The 18,997-nt window shown below is 45.9% G+C and overlaps 1 protein-coding gene across 2 annotated transcripts in view; it reads right to left on the bottom strand.

The window, feature by feature from the left end:
- Positions 1–18,997, bottom strand: part of LARGE (like-glycosyltransferase) — a 573,542-nt gene that overhangs the window by 18,528 nt on the left and 536,017 nt on the right. For both annotated transcript variants that reach the window (XM_006865236.1, XM_006865235.1), the window contains exon 11: positions 11,163–11,441. In XM_006865236.1, coding sequence (XP_006865298.1) covers positions 11,163–11,441 — 279 coding nt within the window. The remainder of the gene's footprint in view (positions 1–11,162; positions 11,442–18,997) is intronic.

Below are 18,997 nucleotides of genomic sequence, written 5' to 3'. Positions count from 1 at the left end.
AGTAGACAGGCCTATTTCAGACTCAGCTCAAGGAGATGTGGATATCACTGTCCTCAAAGGGTCTCATGATGAAGTTGTTTCAGTAGCAAAGTGGTTTCAGAGTTCAGGCTCCAAGTTTATTGAGTTGGATCTGCCAGCTTGCGCTCTTCTTCCCTGTGTCTGGTAGTCTATGCTACCTTGGTTGGATCTTGTTGACCACCTGAAATTTCTGCTGATTCTCAGGATACTGAGTCCCACAGTGGCGTAGAGCGCTTTAAGTGTAGGGTGTTCAGTGCGCAGGAAGGCAATTGGGGAAGGGCTTTGTGAGACCTGGTTCTAGGTCTGCTCTGATGTGCCGAGTGGCTTTGGGTTACATTTCTCTCTCTCTCTTCTTTCTTTTCCCTCTTTTTTTAACTTTTGATTGTGAATTGGGTGAAGGCTTACAGAGCGGATCATCCATTTTCCATTCAGCAGTTCGTACACTTTTTGTTTTCTCTCATTGACTGCAATCCCCTGAATGTAAGATCACCGATCCCACTTTCCTCCCTGTGTTTTCTGTTTCCATTCCTCCTCCTTCCTAACCCTTCTGAACTTGGTCCCTGGGTAAATGCTGCCTTTCTGACTTTGAATGGCTGATCATTCCATGATGTGAGAACCTTTATAAACCTGTCCACTGTTTGGCTGAAAATTGAGCCACGGGGATAAACTCATTCCCAGACCTGAGGGTAATAAGGGGCCTAGGTCTCTTGGGTTCCACCACTGTCTATCTGATCTGTTAGCCTGACCTTTTTTTCAAATGATTTTGAGTTTTGTTTCCTATTTCCTTCCACTCTATCCAGGACCTTCTAATGTGATCCCTTTCAGAGCAGTTGGTAGTGATAGCTGGGCACCATCTAGTTCTTTGGGTCCCAGGGTCACAGAGACTGATGTTTTCGTGGATCTTCTGACTAATATTCTCTCCTGGATTGCTAAATCTAAATGACTAACAGTCAAGATGTAGGAAGACAGACTGGTGTATGGTAACCACATACACCTGGTCTCTAGCTCTGGATCTGCCAGTAGTTAAGTCACCCAAGAGGTCATGAGGCCAGGTCACCACAACCTCCCTGAGTCTCAGAGTTCATGCACTTGTAAAATACCGTGAGGCTATAAAGCGATTGTGTGTGTGCTTGGTACAATGCCTGGCATGTGTCAGTCACTGAGTATGTGCTGGCTGTTAGCCTTTTTGTCAGGCTCAAGACCCTTCAAAAACATTCAGGCACATCGTACAATACTGTGGACTGAAAATCCCTCCAGAGAAACTGTGGGTGGCTCAGGACACCTCAGTGTGATGGAGAATATGGCAAAAACAAGGCCTTGGGCATGTAACCTTGCTGGTGACCATGTTGGTCTACTGGTGAGTTTAAGTGGGAGAAAAGCAGCAATGAAGATGTGGGCTGAGTCTGAACATGTTACATAATCGACCTGGAGATGGTGAGACCTAGTTAGCCAGAAATATGGTAAGACCTGGGCACTCCTGAGCCCATGGACAAGGACATAGCCACAGAGGGCTAGAGCTGAGAGTGAAATATCCAGCGGATATGAAGTGAGAGGAGGTGCACAAGAATGTCCATACTTGCAGATAGTACCCATTTGACCTAGCTTCAATGGCTGGATGACCAGAACTTGACTAGAGGAAGATTAAAAAAAAATTTTTTTTTTAATAAAGAAAACAAGTGTAAATCACTACAATTTGATGAACTTGATCTATACTTATGGATGTAATAGTTTAAAACATCAACCAAGCGGGAAGGAATCTTCACAGCAAAGATCATTCCCATCCCCTCTGTACATAGGGTAGATAGGGATAGGCAACTTAGATATTGGCTACCTAAAATGGGGGGGAGGTGCCTATAAAGGCACAAAGTGACTGGCTTACAAGTTTTCAAGAGGAAGTTTAGTTTTGGAGGGTACGTGAGAAGGTAGAATCCCCACTGAATGGTATTCATCCTGTCTAGATGGGTCTGGTGAAAGGAGATGGGGATACTCTTATGGTTCAACAGTGAGTTACTGTTATCATGACTGATTGTGATTGTTGCAACTGTAAAGGTAGAAATTTTGTAGCAAAAAGGGGGAGAGTAGTTGATCTTGCAGTCCAGGAGTGGAGGACCCTGGAACCATCAAGGGAGAAGAGTGGCAGCAGAGGGCAGGACTCTATCCAGAGAAGCAGTGATGCCAGGGATGGAGGCAGAGATGATGACGTGGAGAGATGGAGCGGCTGGGACTCTGGACTCAGGGAGGGAGAGGGGCTGTGTGGTGGCAGCTGGGAGGCAGGCTTGAAGGGTATGCCCTTTGGTTGTTTGAATGATTGTATATTCCTGAGTGTTTTGGTGCACATCCCCAAACCAAAAAAACCCAGAGGGAACAGAAGCAGATACTGTTGAATGATGATGAATGGAGGAGATTGTAATCATTGCAATGAAATGAAATATGAAAGGATGAGGGTAAAACTGATGTTCTCCCATGTAAACGATCAAACAATTTATAATAAATGTTGTTGTTGTTGTTATGTGCTGTGGAGTCGGTTCCGACTCATAGCGACCCTGTACAGGGTTCCCAAGGCTGTAAATCTTTACAGGAGCAGAAAGCCTCATCTTTCTCCCACGGAAAAGCTGGTAGTTTCGAACTGCTGGCCCTGAGGTTCACAGCCCAATTCGTAACCACTACACTACCAGAGCTCCTTCACAATAAATACTTAAAAAAAACAACAACAACAACTTTGGAGTCAGACCTGGGACATTGCTCACAGTCTCTTGGCACAGTCTCTGTTCTGCCAATTGGAGAACTTAATGAGCATCACTCAGGGTTGCTGTGAGTGTCAATCAAAAAAATCACTGTCGAGCCCACCATGGCTCTAGACTTGAATAACTCATTAATAGCGTAGTTGCATTCTGCTCTCAAAACTCAGCTTACTGGCGCCCAGTGCCCAGAGACTGAGGGCAAAGATGGTTTCAGAGCAGTCAACGAACTGCTTACAACGAAGACAGATTTTTGGCGGGCCAGCCTGCTTGTCTGTGGAAGCAGAGTTTATTAGATTTCCTTCTCCAGCCTGCCCTCTGAGTCCTCCTTCATGTCAAAAACAATTCAGGTGTTCCTGACAGAATCAGTTCACCTCCTCCAATCTGGAGGAGCTGACCAGAGGGAGAACAGAGCTGGGCAGAATTTCTCTTCCGAAAGCCCTGGCCTCCTCTTCACAAGTCACACAAGTATGCAAAGCGTCCACATCCCTTTTTGCTTCCACCTGGATAACACTGGTGAGCAGGGAGGAGACGTGACTGACAGGCAGGATTCACACACCAACCGAGGCAGGGACGATAGCTTTCATGGGGCTCAGCATTGCTCCTGAGACACAGCATGAAAGGGTTGATGGCTCATGAGCTGAGTGTCCCTTGCCCTCCCAAAGGCCAGAGCTAGAAGCTGCCTTCGTCTCCCCATGTTGCTGTCACAGAAACACCACACGTGGGAGCTTTAACAACACACAATTATTTCCTCACAGTTTAGGAGGCTCGAAGTGTCAATTCAGTTGCCTGCTTGGGAGGAAGACTTTTTCTCTATAAGTGCTGAGGGCGGGCATGGCCTGTGTCTACCAGCATCCCTTGGTGCCTTTTATGTGGTGTTGCAACTGTTTTCTCCCATTTGTGCTATTTTCACATCTCCAATGTGATTAGGTAAGACACATTTTACACTGCTGTCGTTAAGTGCTGTCGAGTCAGTTCTGACTCATAGTGACTGGTCCCTCCTGACAATATGTCTGAAGTATGAGAGGCGAAGTTTGGCCATCCTGGACTCCAAGGAGCACTCTGGCTGCACTTCTTCCAAAATGGATCTATCTATTGGTTCTTTTGGCAGCCCATGGCACTTTCAATATTCTCCTCCAACATCATAACTCAAAAGCATGAATTCTTCTATGGTCTTCCTTATTCACTGTCCAGCTTTCGCATGCATATGTGTTACTGAAAATACCATGGCTTGCGTCAGGTGCACCTTAGTCCTCAAGCTGACATCTTTGCTCTTCAACACTTTAAAAAGGTCTTGTGCAGCAGATTTGCCTAATGCAATATGTCGTTTGATTTCTTGACTGCTGCTTCCATGAGTGTTGATAGTTGATCCAAGAAGAATGAAGTCCTTGACAACTTCAATCTTTTCTCTATTGATAAGAATGTTGTTTATTGGTCCAGTGTTAAGGATTTTTGTTTTCTTTTACATTGAGATGTAATCCACAGCGAAGGCTGTGCTCTTTGATCTTCATCAGTAAATGTTTTTAAGTACTGGACAAGAGTGGCAGTACTTTATTCAAATGGGGGTGACGACTGCCACGTTCCACGGAAGGTCACTCACCATTTCTGCAATCCAGATAGAAGGCTGCACACCCACAGCCCCCCATTTTAGAAGCAATAAGAGGTGAAGGGGTGAGGCGCTCCTCTAGTGAAACTCTACTTTTGTCCATGCATGTAACTGATTTCATTCTTCTCCAATTGATCTGTTTGTGTTTGCCAGAATAGGAGAAGTTACCTGTGCTAAGCAACTGCTACAAGAGGGAGAGAGGAAGAGGAACTTTTTTTTGGGTAACCTAGTTGTTGTTGCTGTTAAGTCCTGTGGAGTTGGTTCTGACTCATAGTGACCCCGTACAGGGTTTCCAAGGCCATAAATCTTTACAGGGGCAGAAAGCCTCATCTTTCTCCTGCCACCACTGGTAGTTTTGAATTGCTGACTGTGAGGTTAAAAGCTTGACTTGTAACCACTGCACTACCAGAACTCCTCCGCCAGCACATTGTTGTTATTATTAGGTGCCATCGAGTTGGTGCCGACTCATAGAGACCCTACGTACAACAGAACGAAACACTGCCCAGTCCTGGGCCAACCTCACATTGTTGCCACGCTTGAGCCCATTGATGCTGCCACTTTGCCAATCCATCTCATTGTGGTCTTCCTCTTTTTCTCTGACCCTCCACCTTACCAAACATGATGTCCTTCTCCAGCGACTGGTCCCTCCTGATAAGATATCCAAAGTATGAGAGACGAAGTTTGGCCATCTTGGCCTCCAAGGAGCACTCTGGCTGCACTTCTTCCAACACAGATCTCTTGGTTCTTTTGGCAGCCAATGGCACTTTCAATTTTCTCCTTCAACACCATAATCAAATACAACAATTCTTCTATGGTCTTCCTTATTCACTGTTCAGCTTTCACATGCATATAAGGTTACTGAAAATACCATGGCTTGGGTCAGGTGCACCTTAGTCCTCAAGCTGACATCTTTGCTCTTCAACACTTTAGAAAAGTCTTGTGCAGCAGATTTGCCTAATGCAATACGTCATTTGATTTCTTGACTGCTGCTTCCATGAGTGTTGATGGTTGATTCAAGAAGAATGAAGTCCTTGACAACTTCAATCTTTTCTTCGTTGATAAGATTGTTGTTTATTGGTCCAGTGTGAGGACTTTTGTTTTCTTTACATTGAGATGCAATCCATAGTGAAGGCTGTGCTCTTTAATGTTCAATAAATATTTTAAGTCCTCTTCACTTTCAGCCAGCACATTTGTTGTTAAATACCATGGAGTCAGTTCTGACTCATAGTAACCCTACACAGGGTTTCCGAGGCTGCAGATCTGTATGGGATCAGAAAGCCTCATCTTTCTCCCGTGGAACAGCTGGTGGATTCAAACTGCCGACCTTGAGGTTAGCAGCCCGATTCGTAACTACTATACCATCAGAGCTCCTTAGCCAGCACATTAGGGGTGAGTTAATTAAATGACCAAATATAGCAAGCTAATTTTTAAGTTGATATTATACATTTTGGCAGAAAAAAGGTACCCCTTTTTTATAGAGTTTCCTGTTGTATAGGGTTTCCATGGGGCGGGTAGTGGATTTAAACCACTGACCTTGTGGTTAGCAGTCCAGTGTTTATCCTACAGCACCAGACCAGGACTCCAGGACTCTTAATAGGCCCTTCAAACAAGGAACAGGAGTAAGTGTTTGGGAATCCAGAGGATTGCCAATCAGCCTGCTCTGGCATTAAGACTGCTGGTTGGTAACTGGACCTAAGGTTGTCATATGTCCAATTCAGTAGCAAAGAAGCCTCAACTCTTGCTGTGCTCCAGATATGTCAACGGGTGAGAGGAGGTTGCAGCCTCCTATGTATAGCAGCCTGCTTATTGCAGGGAAGGGGCTGAATCACCCTCAAAACCCCAGGATCCCAGAGAAGCAGCAACACCAGGGAGAGAGGCAGAGAGAAAGCAGCTGAAGACTCTAGACTCATGGAAAGAGAAAGGTTGTGTGCTGGCGGCCAGGAGGCAGGCTTGCAGAAGATGCCCTTTGGTTGTTTAAAGTATTATATATTCCTGAGTGTTTTTGTGTACATTCCCCCCTAAAAACAAAACAAAAACACCCCACAGGGAATAGAAGTAAATACTGTTCAATGATGATGCGTGGAGGAGTTTGTAATCATTGTATTGAAACAAGTGTAAAACCAATGTTCTCCCATGTAAACTAACACTCAATCCACAATAAAAACTTAAAACAAAAACAGGATCCCAGACAGCATGGTAAACACTAGCCATCATTATCATAATAAGTCAGTATCCAATGTCGTCAAGTTGGTGCCAATCCACAGCGACCCCACATGTGTCCCAGTGGAACTGTGCTCCATGGAGTTTTCTGTATTTCAGTATTTCCCTTTCTTCCCAGGTGCTTCTGGGTGAATTCCGGCCTTTCAGTCAACAGCCCCAGGGCCTCCATTCTCATAGCAACAGTTCCTTTGGGTTCAGTATTTACGGAGTACCAGGACTAATGATTGAAGGAGCCCTGGTGGAGCTTCAGGATAAGCACTGGACTGGTAACCACATGTCAGCAGTTCAAACCCATCAGCCACTGTTGGTAGTCAGAAGGTCGACGGTTCAAGTTCACCCACAGGTGCCTCAAAAGAAAGTCCTGGCGATTTGCTTCTGAAAAATCAGCCCCTGAAAACTCTCTGGAGTTCAACTGTGACATACAAGGGGTTCGCCGTGATATGAGGTCAGAGGTCACAAGCTGGTGGTCAGGGGTAGGAGTGACATGGTCCCATTCGACATCAAGACAGGCTTGGTCCAGTAACATTTAAAATGTCTAATTTAATTGCCATCATTAACAAAAACAAACACATCTTATATGACAGTGCAGATTCCCAACTCCACCAAGAAGTACACACAGCGCAGAAAACGTCCGCCCCCTGAGATGCGGGCTGTGTTCTCTCTATTCACTCAGACACACATGCTTGGCTCTTTTATGCCAAGATCCTGGCCCCTGTTGGCAAATGAGTTTAGGGCCCCTGATATGGGTCCTAGGAGCCCTGGTGGAGCAGTGGTTAAGACCTCAGCTGCTAACCAAAAGATCAGCGGTTCAAACCCACCAGTGGCTCTCTGAGAGAGAGATGTGACAATCTAATCCCGTTAAAGGAACAGCCTTGGAAATTCTACAGTGTTCTACTCTGTCCTGTAGAGTCCATGTGAGTCCGTATCTACTCAGTGAAAGTGGGTAATGAATATGAGTTCATCTCTCATTTTACAATGAGGAAAGAGGTGGTGGTGGTGTGCCGTGGAGTCGGTTCCAACTCACGTGACCCTGTATAGTGCTTCCGAGGCTGTAAATCTTCAAGGGAACAGAAAGCATCATCTTTCTCACCCAGAATGGCTGGTAGTTTTGAACTGCTGAGCTTGAAATTAGCGGCTTGATTTGTAACCACTATGCTACCAGAGCTCCTCGAGGAAAGAAGAGGTGAAGGGAAGAAAACAGAATTGACATCTCACGGTTTACTGGAGTGGAGTCTAGACTCAAATATCTCCGGGTCCTAGCCTGTGCCCTCGGCCACCACACCCAGGGACATAGACACAGTGGTCCGAGAAAGGGTCACCATGAGCATCGGCAGAGCAGCCAGGACGTCTGCACATCAGCTTTGGAAAGGCAGTCTCCAGTGGCAACATTTGAAAGAAGCCCACTTATCTTCCCTTTCAAAGTCCAGACACCTTTGCAGAAAGTTGTGGATTTCAGCAGTGGAATCTCTCTGCTGCCACTTCTGATCCTCCCTCCCCTGGATCAAGGCAACAGTTTCTAACTTGTCTCCCTTCCTCTGGTCGATGGATCTAACTAGAATGATCTTTCTTTAATCTCAGGGAGTTCCTGCTACCACCTGCCTCCTAATGTCCAAACTCTGGACACATTCTAAGAGAAAGTCCTGCTGGACCCACTAACATTCTGGTCACCCTGCATCTCTGGAATGGAAAGCTCTCTCCACTTGGAACAGACTTAACACCTACTGCCTAACTCCAATTCGGCCTGCAGGCTTCAGTTTGTATTTAGTTTCCCCAGAATACTCTCCCTAAACTCCCTCCATCATGAGACTAGGCAAACAGCCCTCCAACGTGGTGCTATGGGTTAATGCGCTAGACTGCAAGGTCAGCTTGACCCACAAGGTTGGAAGTTCAAGCTCACCAGTCGCTCCTTGGAAACCCTATACAGGGTTGCTATGAGTTGGAACCGACTTGACAGGACTTAACAACAACAACAACAACAACAACCCATCATTGAGCTGAAAGCTCTTCATTGAACTTGCACCTTAATGATCTGTCTCTCTGGTTGGGCTGTAAGCAGTGGGATCTGGGGATTCTGTCTGAGTAGCTCACAGCTGAGGGCACAAAGTAGGTAGCTCGTAACTGCTGAGTAAATGAATGAAAAGATAAATAGACAGTGTGGATAACTGCAACCATCAGGAAAGCCCACTGCTGCTCTAGATGGGTAGGTAAATCACTTCATCTCCTTGGTCTTGGATTTCACGTATTACTATAAAAAGGACTGGACAAGATCATTCATTCTCCACAAGTTTCAGTATTGTGAAGCCTTGCTGTGACAATGTGGCTAAAGCCAACGAAAGTCTCTGCATTCATTCAAATAATAACTCAAATGAATGTGCAATACTGATTATCTGCACCGAGGAAGGTCTTGATTAGCTGTTAATGATGTCTTTGATCAAAGAAAATTCATAATATAACATAATGTGTGATGGTTTTCAAAATGTGATTTCCATGGAAGTGAAATCATAAAGAATGTTTGGATAGTAAAAGTGGAGATGACACGTTTTAAGATGGGACAAGTTCATCTTCAGCTAGCTGGAATGAAGGCTCCTGAGAAAGAGAGTCCTCCTGAGTAAGGGTGGAGGGCCTATCTCAAAGGCTACCACAACCCACCATCTATGCCTTTGGAAGCCCTGACTGAGAAGAGCCTGTCATCTGATCTGTAGGAATCTGGGGCTGGAAGCTCTATCTGGTCACATGGGGGCGCCCTCACTCCACACACTGGGATTCCAAGGCCCTGCTGGAAGTGAAGCTGGAGGAAAATTCTCCTTCAGAAGGCCAGCTATGCAGGGTTAGGAGTTGTGGGTCACACCCTGGACAGTGCTGACCACGAAGACCACAGTTCCCAACCTCAGGCCCAGGGCTAAGTGCTCTCGGAGTCATTCCATTTGCTGTTTGTAACCAACAAAAGCTGCTCTGGGCTTCTCCTGTCAGGGAGGGAATTCATGCTGTGAAACACAAGTCTAGCGTTGAACTGAGAAGACAGGCTACGCTGCCTTCCCCTGGCACGAGGGAGAGATGGGCAGATGGGGGTGGGGGCATACCAAATTGAAGTCTGAGCTTTCGTATCAAAGGTATAAGTTAGCCTTTTGGAAACTCTTTTGGGAGGGAGGTTGGAAGGTGGAGAAGAAGAGGGGGAGGAATCAGCTATTGCTTGCTGGGACAGTCAGAGACCCCAGGGCACCCAGCTGAGTTTGACACAGGGCGGCACACGGGTGGGTTCAAATCCTAATCCTAACACTGCCATTTGTAAGTCATAGGGATTCAAGCAGGTCACTTTGCTTCTCTGAACTTCACCATTTCCCCCAGTGAAGTGGAATACCATGTATAAACCACCTCTCCTGGCACCTGGATTCAGGTGAGCACTCACCTGCTAGCAGGGGTCATTCATGCTGGCAACTCACAGCAACTAAAGGATTTTTGTTTTTAAATGTACGTTTGATTATGGCTAAGGACATAGAACTTCTTGTGACCTTACTTTTCACATGTGTCAAGAAGGGGATTTTGGGCTAGATGAACTCTGCAGTCCTCTTCATCTTGCATTATTAATCACTCGGTAACAAATGCCACTGACCACTGTCATCTAAGGTTCCCTGAACCGAGCACTTTCTTCAGCAGCTGCCCTGCTAAGTGGGACAAGCTGCAAGGGTCAAGGGAGCTTGCCAGAGGCAGGGATACCTCTAACCCAGCCTCATCCTTTACCAGGTCAGTAACCTTGGCCAGAGGCTGAAGGTCTAGCCCTGCAGTTTCTTGTTTCTAAACTGAAGATAATAAAAGCACTTACAGCAGGGGCGGAGGTGGGGGTGCGAACAGTGGGGTTGGAATCTCCTTGTAAAGCATCCAAATATGGCCTGGCACGCAGGGAACACCACAATCAGCAGGTACCATAGTCACCGTTCACATTTGTTTTAAGGCCTAGACAGGGATCCTTCCAGAACGGCTAAATAATGAAGGTTCTTAGATCCAAATTGGAAAAGCAAAGATACGTTTCCACTGAAGCAACGGGCAGAGCATCAGCTGGAGGATGTGACAGATAGTCCATGCCCAGGCTCTGCTCCCATATTTCACAGGCTCAAGTGATGGTCTTTATGCCCCCTCCCCTTTCTGAGCTTCAGTTTCCTCATCTAGTAAAGACAAGTGCTGAATTAGCTGATGCTACCTGGAGCTCTGGTAGCGTAGTGGTTACAAATCGGGCTGCAAACCTTAAGGTCAGCGGCTCGAAACTACCAGCCGCTCCGCGGGAGAAAGATGAGGCTTTCTACTCCCGTAAGGATTTACACCCTCGGAAAGCCAGTACAGGGTCGCTATGGTTCGGGACTGACTCGAAGGCACTTCACAACAACAACAACCTGCCTTCTAGGGGCTGGCTGTGTGGTGGGGCCCACAGTCCTTACCTTCTAGCTCGGGGGAGGGGAGGGCTGGCTGTGTGGTGGGGCCCACGGTCCTTACCTTCTAGCTCGGGGGTCTGGTGGTGTGGTGGGGCCCGCGGTCCTTACCTTCTAGCTTGGGGGGGCTGGCTGTGTGGTGGGGCCCGCGGTCCTTACCTAAGGTACTCATAGAGCCCGTACATGGGCAGGAAGTCGATGTCAGACAGGAACATGTAGGGTGTGCTGATATGCTTCATGGCCACGTTGCGTAGCAGGTTCACCGGGTAGAACTGGCCCTCCTTGTACACGATGTGGTAGCCCACGTTGTGGCGGTTCATGAGCACGTCAGAACCCTGTGCATATCGGAGGAACTGCTGGGCCTCAGCATCCGACAGGTAGAGGGCCAGGCTGATGGGCCCCTCCCAGTGCTTGCAGATGGCCTCCAGCATCTGGAGTCTGGAAGAGACAGGGACAGGTGAGCCACAGACACCTGGACCCAGCTTCCTCCCTACATGGCCTCCATGGATGCCTGGTCAGCTGATCTGAATCTGGGCCCCTGCTGGAAGGCAGAGCTACTCACCGTATGACCTGGGAGGTCATTGAACCCTTGATTCCTTGACTGATAAAATGGACATCTAAACACTCCCCCTGGGTCAAAAGGGCAGCATTTACCTGGGGACAGGCTTCAGAGGGGTTGGGAATGTGGGTGGAATGGAAACCAGAAGCACAGGGAGGAAGCAGGATCACTGTTGTTACAGGGTGGGGAATGCAATCACAGAGATGAAACAAAGTGTGTGATTGGTTGGATGTAAAACTGATGATCTGCTCTGAAAACCTTCACTCAAGTCACAATGAGAAAACCAAGGGACAAGCACTCCTCTGTGCTGCTTCTATGTTGAATGTAGGATGCTGAGCCCGCCCCTGTCTAAGCCTCGATGCCACCTCTTGTTAATGTTGTCAGTTGCTGTCAAGTCTCTTCTGACTCACCGTGCCCCCGCCCCATTTGTTATGGATTAGAACTTCTATTCTTTAAGGTTTTCTCAGCTGTCATCCTAACACATTGCCCAGCCTTTCTTCAGTGGTACTGCTAAGTGGGTTTGAACTGCCAATCTTTAGGTTAGTACTTGAGCATAAATGGTCCCCCCCATGGAATTTTTTTTTTAAGTTTTTTTTATTGTGAATTGAGTGATAGTTTACATGGAAGAACATTGGTTTTACACTAATTGTTTCATTGCAATGATTACAATCTCCTCGTGCATCATCATTTAGTAGTATTTGTTTCTATCCCCTATATTTCTTTTTTTGGGGGGTGTACACAAAAACACTCAGGAATATATAATCATTTAAACAACTAAAGGGCACATTCTGCAAGCCTGCCTCCTGGACGCCAGCACCTGGCTGCCAGCACTCAGTCTTTCTCTTTCCATGAATCTAGAGTCCTCAGCTTAAAAACCTCATTGAACTTGGCAAGCAGTCTCCCCTGTGGAGAGCAGATCTCTGGTCTCTGGGCATCTGTGATTTTGAATTGTCCCACCTGCACCTCAGTCTCACCTTCTACAAAATGGGAGGACTCTCAAGCTCTTTATAAAAACACCTTGAGATTTTGGGGCGTCATTCCTAATGCCATCACCTGTCTGTCAGGTTATTGTATTACAGTGGAGTGCATGCTGGGATGGCTGTAAGTTGTGCCACTGCTCTTTCAAAGGCCAGTATTTTTGATGTCACCCATAGTGGACAGGTTTCAGAGGAGCTTCTAGATAGCTTAGGAGATTAGGAAAAAAGGCCTAGTGATCTACATCGGAAAATCAGTCAATGAAAACCCCACGGATCATAAAGGAACACTGCCTAATATCACGCTGGAAGACAAGCCCCCTGGTTTGGAAGGTACTGCGCAATATGGGGTTGCTATGAGCAGAGTCCGGGTGTGGTGCTGTGGGTTAATGTGCCAGACTACAAAGGTGTTTGAACTGCAAGGTTGGCAGTTCAAGCTTACCAGCTGCTCCTCGGAAACCCTATACATGGTCGCTACGGGTCGGAATTGACTCAACGGCATTTAACAACAACAATAATGAGCTGGAGCAACAGCAACATGCAATTGCTCCAACTGTTGCCCTGGATCCTGACAACAGTTAGCACTGCACATTTCATTGGCTGCACATGGTGTTGGCATGTGTCGAAGCCAACTGGACAACGACAAGCAACACCAACAATTTCTAATATATGGAAATCAGAGAGAGTGGGTTCAGGTAGGGAGGTGTGGGCATGAAGAGATGCCCTCCTCCACTCTAGATTCTCTCACTAACTTGGTTGTTGACTTTCCAGGAGAGAGGAAGTTCCGCCTGGCCCAGCCGCAATTCCGATCCCTGCTAAGTGATGGCTTACAGTGAGAACAGAGACAAAAGACTTAAGAATACCAAAAGAAAGGTTGTTCATTTGATGAACAAGCTGGGCTTCACACGGAATGGAGCCAGATGTTCTGTGTAGAGCCTCAGAGAGCAGAAGCTAATGATTACACAATTCACTTATATTTCTCTATCACCAGCTCCAATCCCTCCAATCTATTCTCCCTGGAACCAGGTTTTGTAGCAGGCCCTGGGTAATACAGTCTTATAATAATGGTGATAATTTAGAGTGTGCTAGCCACATCTTGGCTGCCAGCATATTTAATACGTCAAGTGACTCTGCAAAGTTGAGGTTTCCATTGCCATGTTTTGGGTGAGGAAGCTCAAGGATATGAAATGACTTCATACAGGTCATGCAGCTAGAAAGGGTGGAATGGGAGTCTCAACGAGATTCATCTCACTCCAGAGCCCAGGAGGGAGACCATCCATTGATCCACATGCACTACTGTTGGGTTGAGAAAAATGTCCCCAAATATCTACCCCTCATTGCGTTTTATCCCCCAGATAAGAATGTAGTCTTCTCTTTGCTCCTTCTTCCTCCTCAGCCCCTCTTAGGTTCTGCCTCAGGGGGCACCATTCCCTTGACTCTCATTCCTGAGGGTTGCCTCCCCTCACACTTGTTTGTCCCTCTGCAGCTTTTGTTGATGGAAGATTCTGTGCAGAGTCTCTCAGAAGATAGAGAACTGGGGCCAACAGAGAGTGTTTCAAGAGACAAGTTTAATTCTAAAATCACATAATTTTCATTCTATAAAACACCTTAGAGATAATTTAGTTGAATCTTTATGATGAAAGAGCTCAGGGGGAAGAGCCACCATGCTGTCCCCTCCACAGCAAAGACCCAGAAAAACAGTGAAACCGACGCAGATTATGATTGTGGACCTGTGGACATCAGGAGGAGGGATAAAGAGATGGATGGAACACTGACTGGAAGGAGAAGGTGACTGAATACTGTCAATGGGAGGGACATGGAGCGAAGGACCTGTGCTGGCCGTCCTGGCTCCAAGTGACCACCTTGATACAAAGCCCGCGGTGAGTCCCTGTGAGGAGCGCAGGAAGACAACTTCATGACAACCCAGTAAGCAACAGAAAAACTTAGCTACTCCAGAGGGAAGCAAGGTGAGCAGAACATGATCTGGCTCTAAAGAGGGAAAACACAGGAAAGAGAAAACAAGTTCCAGGAACCATCAACTTCACAGAGTTGGGCGGGAGCCAGGATGCAGACACAGGACTTTACTCAAGAGCAGTGATCCCTGACCATTAACAGGAGTGGAACATGATCTGATGTGCTGCTGTAGAGTAAGAACTGGACTGTTAGCCCCAAGGTTTGAAGTTCAAGTCTACCAGCTGCTCCTTGGAAAGCCTACATAGGGCTGGAACTGACTTGATGGCACCACCAAGAAACAAGAGCCATGAGTGGAGTGTATCCTTTGGACCTAGAGTCCCTGAACTGTGAAGCTTCTCCATCCAGGGAACGATGGATGTCAAGACACATGGAAATCTCCAAGGATTGCTGTTTCTACAGATGCTGAAAGGAGACAAGGACCTTTTCCCAGGCTATGTTCTAGCCTCCCAAATTATGAGATGATGAATTTCTGTTTGTAAAAACCATCCACTTGTGCTATTTCTGTTATAGCAACACAAGATCACTACGACAATGTTTAAAGTACATGAATGAAGTCACACCATCTTTGCTTATATAGTGTACTATAGAACATCACACTAAATGTAAACGGCTTCAATGTACCAGTCAAGAGACACAGAAAAGCAGAATTTTTTTTTTTAATTAACCCATTAATATTTTAGACATAAAAACATAAACAGGTTAAAAATTAAAGGATGTTAAAAAATAAATCAAGCAAGCAGTTACTAAAAGAGAGCAGAGGTGGTAACATTAATCTGATGAAAAACACTTTAAATTAAACTCTATCGTAAAAGACAAGGAAGGCACTATTCCAATGATTAAGGAGATCAAGCCTCCAAGAAAAAATAGTTATAATAAATATTTGTCTACCCATGACAGCTCTCCAGAATACATCAAATGCATGCTGCTGTAATTAAAAAGAGAAACACACACAGTTCGATAGTAATATTAGGAGACTGGAACACAGCACCTTGAGTGCTGGATTGAGTATCTAAAAAGAAGCTGAGCAAAGCTACAGAAGCCCTAACTAGCACACTCTACCAGCCTGACCCCACAGGTACAACCTCACACAGAGCCTCACCCACTGGCTGCACAGCATACATTCTTCTTCAGTGCACACGGACCATTTTCCAGAATAGATCATCTTAGGCCACAGAATAAACCTTCATAAACTGAAAAACATCAAAATACTGAAGAGCATCTTCTCTGATTACAATGCTATAAAATTAGGAATCAAGAGAGGAAGCGCAAAAGGGAAAACTCAAATACATGAAAAGGGAATCATTTTCATTCTATAAAAGACCTTAGAGATAATTTAGTCAAATCTTTATGATGAAAGTGCTCAGGAGGAGGAACTGAATGGAAACTGAAAAAACATGGTGTGGCACTGTGGGCTAATATGCTGGACTGCAAAGTTGGTTAGAACCATGAAGTCAGTGGTTCAAGCTCACTAGCTACTCCTGAGAAACCTTACACAGAGTTGCTATGAGTTGGAAATGGCCCGACGGCACTTAACAAAAACAACAACAGAAATCATGTGGTGGCCATGTCTGACTTTCCCTGGCTTCACAAGGGGGAAAGAGAATCAAACTCAGTATCAGCCCAAGGCCGATTCCTATGAAGCAGAGGTCAGACATGCCTCCACGCTACAACCTTCTTTCCCCTATTCTGACACCAACTGTTCCTTCCACAGCACTCTCTGCTTCACATCTGGGTTCGACAATCCATTGCCACGGTCACACAGAACCCCTAACAATACTCACGAAAGTGGGTATATTAGGGGAATGGACAGGGCACAATTCAGGATCAAAACCAACCCAGGATGCAGCAATTCCCCAGTCAGGGACACCTCTGGTCTGCCATTCCTCTAAGCGGGGGAAGATGATGTTTTCTGCTCCCGAAAAGATTTATAGCCTCAGAAACCCTACATGGGATTGTTGTGAGTTGGAACTGACTTGGTGGCCTACGCCATCACTGCATAGGTAGATATGTATATGTGTGTGTGTTGGGTTGCTAACCAAAGGGCACTTAACAATAATAACAATCTAGAAAGATTCCCTCACCCCCATCCCTAGCAACCATTAAAGCACATTGCTTTCTGTATGCATATCTATTCTTGCCTTTTTATAATAGTGAGGCCATATAGTCTCATCAGCTTTTAGTGACACGACCCGATTCATATTCATAAAAGATCCCTCTGGCTGTTACATGCAGAAAGAATTACCTCTTCACACTCTAGAATAATGTGTTTCAAATTTACTCATGCTTGAAATCACCTGGAGAGGCCTATTCAAACACAGGTTCCTGGGCCCTGCTATATAGACTCAGACTCAAGAGGTATGGGGGGTCGGGGAGGGGGGACCTGAAACTGTAGATTTCCAATATGTTCCCTGGAGAGGCTACACGGCAGGATGAGAACATGATTGAGTAGCACTGCTTTCTGTGCGCTCACCCCGAATCCTTTCCCTCCACACCCTGAAAGCACAAAGACCTATGAGACACAGGACTTCTGCAAGTACAGTTGGTGCTTACATATATTTGCCAAAGAAACTAGAAATCCATTTCTGGAAAAGAGTTTGGCAGCTCTTCCAAAAGTTAGCTACAGAATTACATGACTCAGCCATTCCACTCCAGGATATACACCCAAAGTATTTAAACACAGTAACACCAACACATGCACCCCAAGGTTCATTCCAGCCCCCTTCACAACAACTAGAAGGTTCAATAGAAACCACTTCACAACAGCCAGAAGCTTCAGTCCAGCCCCCTTCACAACAACCAGATGGTTCATTCCAGCCCCATTCACAACAACCAGAAGGTTCTGTACAAACCCCTTTACAACAGTCAGAAAGTTCAGTTCATCCCCCTTCACAACAGCTACAAGTTTCAGTCCAACCCCCTTCACAACAACCAGAAGGTAGAGACAATCTACATGTCCAACAACAGAGGAATGTTGTTGTTGTTAAGTGCCATTGAGTCAGTTCTGAATCATAGCAACCCTGTGTAATATTTCTGCGGAGCAGCTGGTGCGTTTTAACTGCCAACCTTGCACTTAGCAGCACTGTACGTATCCTACTGCACCACAACAAGAGGAATAAACAAACGAAAGGTAGCATGCCTATACAATGGAACGTTAGTCAGCCATAAAGAGAACTGAAGTTCTGATCCATGCAATAACATGTCCATGTCAAGTCAATTCCATCTTGCAGTAACCCTGTAAGGCAGAGTACAACTGCCCCATAGGGTTTTCAAGGCTGCAATCTTTACGGAAGCAGAATGTTACATATTTATCCTCAGAATCATAGGTGGATTCAAACCACAGACCTTTCAGTTAGCAGCCAAGTCTTTAAACACTATGCCACCAATGCTCCTTTGATACATGCAACAGCATGGATGAATGAATTAAGTCAGATGCAACAGGAAATGTCTAGAAAAGACAAATACATTGAGACCCAAGTGAATTCATGGCTAGGAGGGGCAGCCAGGAGTGGGAGGATGAATCACTGCTACAGTGGTACCGAGTTTCTCTTACAGGTATTGAGAGCATTGGGAAACAACCAGGAGATGATATTAGTGATGGTTGCATAATATGATGGATGAAATTCTTGTCACTAACTCGTACCTGTAAAAGTGCTTGAAACAGCAAATGCCTTCTTACGCACACACATATATATATGTATATTTTTAATAAGGTTTTATTGTGAGGTTTACATGGAAGAATATCAGTTTTACATTTATCCTACTGTATTTTGTTTCATTGCAATGGTTACAATCCCTTCATGCATCATCAAATAACCAAAGGGTACACCCCACAGGCCTGCCCCCAAGCCGTTAGGACACATCCTCTCTCCCTCCCTGAGTCCAATGTCCCCAGCTGCTCCATCTGTCCACGTCATCGTCTCTGTCTCCATCCCTGGCATCACTGCCTCTCTGGGTAGGGTTCCGCTCTCCACTCTTCTCACTTGATGGTCCCAGGGACCTCTGCTCCTGGGCTGCAAAATCAATCTCTCCCCTCCGTTGTCAAAAAACATCTACCTCTATATTTCCTACCCTCATAGTCAGTCTTGATGGCAATTATTCACTGTTGTATTACAAGAATCTTATCCCCATTTCCTAGTCCCGACAGATTAGAAATCATTCAGTGGAGACTCTACCTTTCCCCGCCCCATCTGGAACTAGACTCTTTCTTGAAAGCTTGTAAGCCAGTCACTTCTTGCCTTTGTATCACCCCCCCCACCCCATTTTGGGTAGCCAATGTCTAAGTTGCCCATCCCTGTCAACCCTGTGTACCTAGGGGGTGCGAGTGATCCTCGCTGTAATGATTTGTTCCCTTTTTTGAGCTACTACATTCATAAGTATAGGTTGTTGTTGTTAAGTGCCGTGGACTCGGTTCCAACTCATAGTGACCCTGCACAGGGTTTCCAAGGCTGTAAATCTTTACGGGAGCAGACCGCCTCATCTTTCTCCCG

Source organism: Chrysochloris asiatica, unplaced genomic scaffold (genome assembly GCF_000296735.1).
Source record: "Chrysochloris asiatica unplaced genomic scaffold, ChrAsi1.0 scaffold00076, whole genome shotgun sequence".
NCBI lineage: Eukaryota > Metazoa > Chordata > Mammalia > Afrosoricida > Chrysochloridae > Chrysochloris > Chrysochloris asiatica.
Note: the sequence above shows the minus strand (reverse complement) of the source record. Positions and strands in the feature narration are given on the sequence as shown.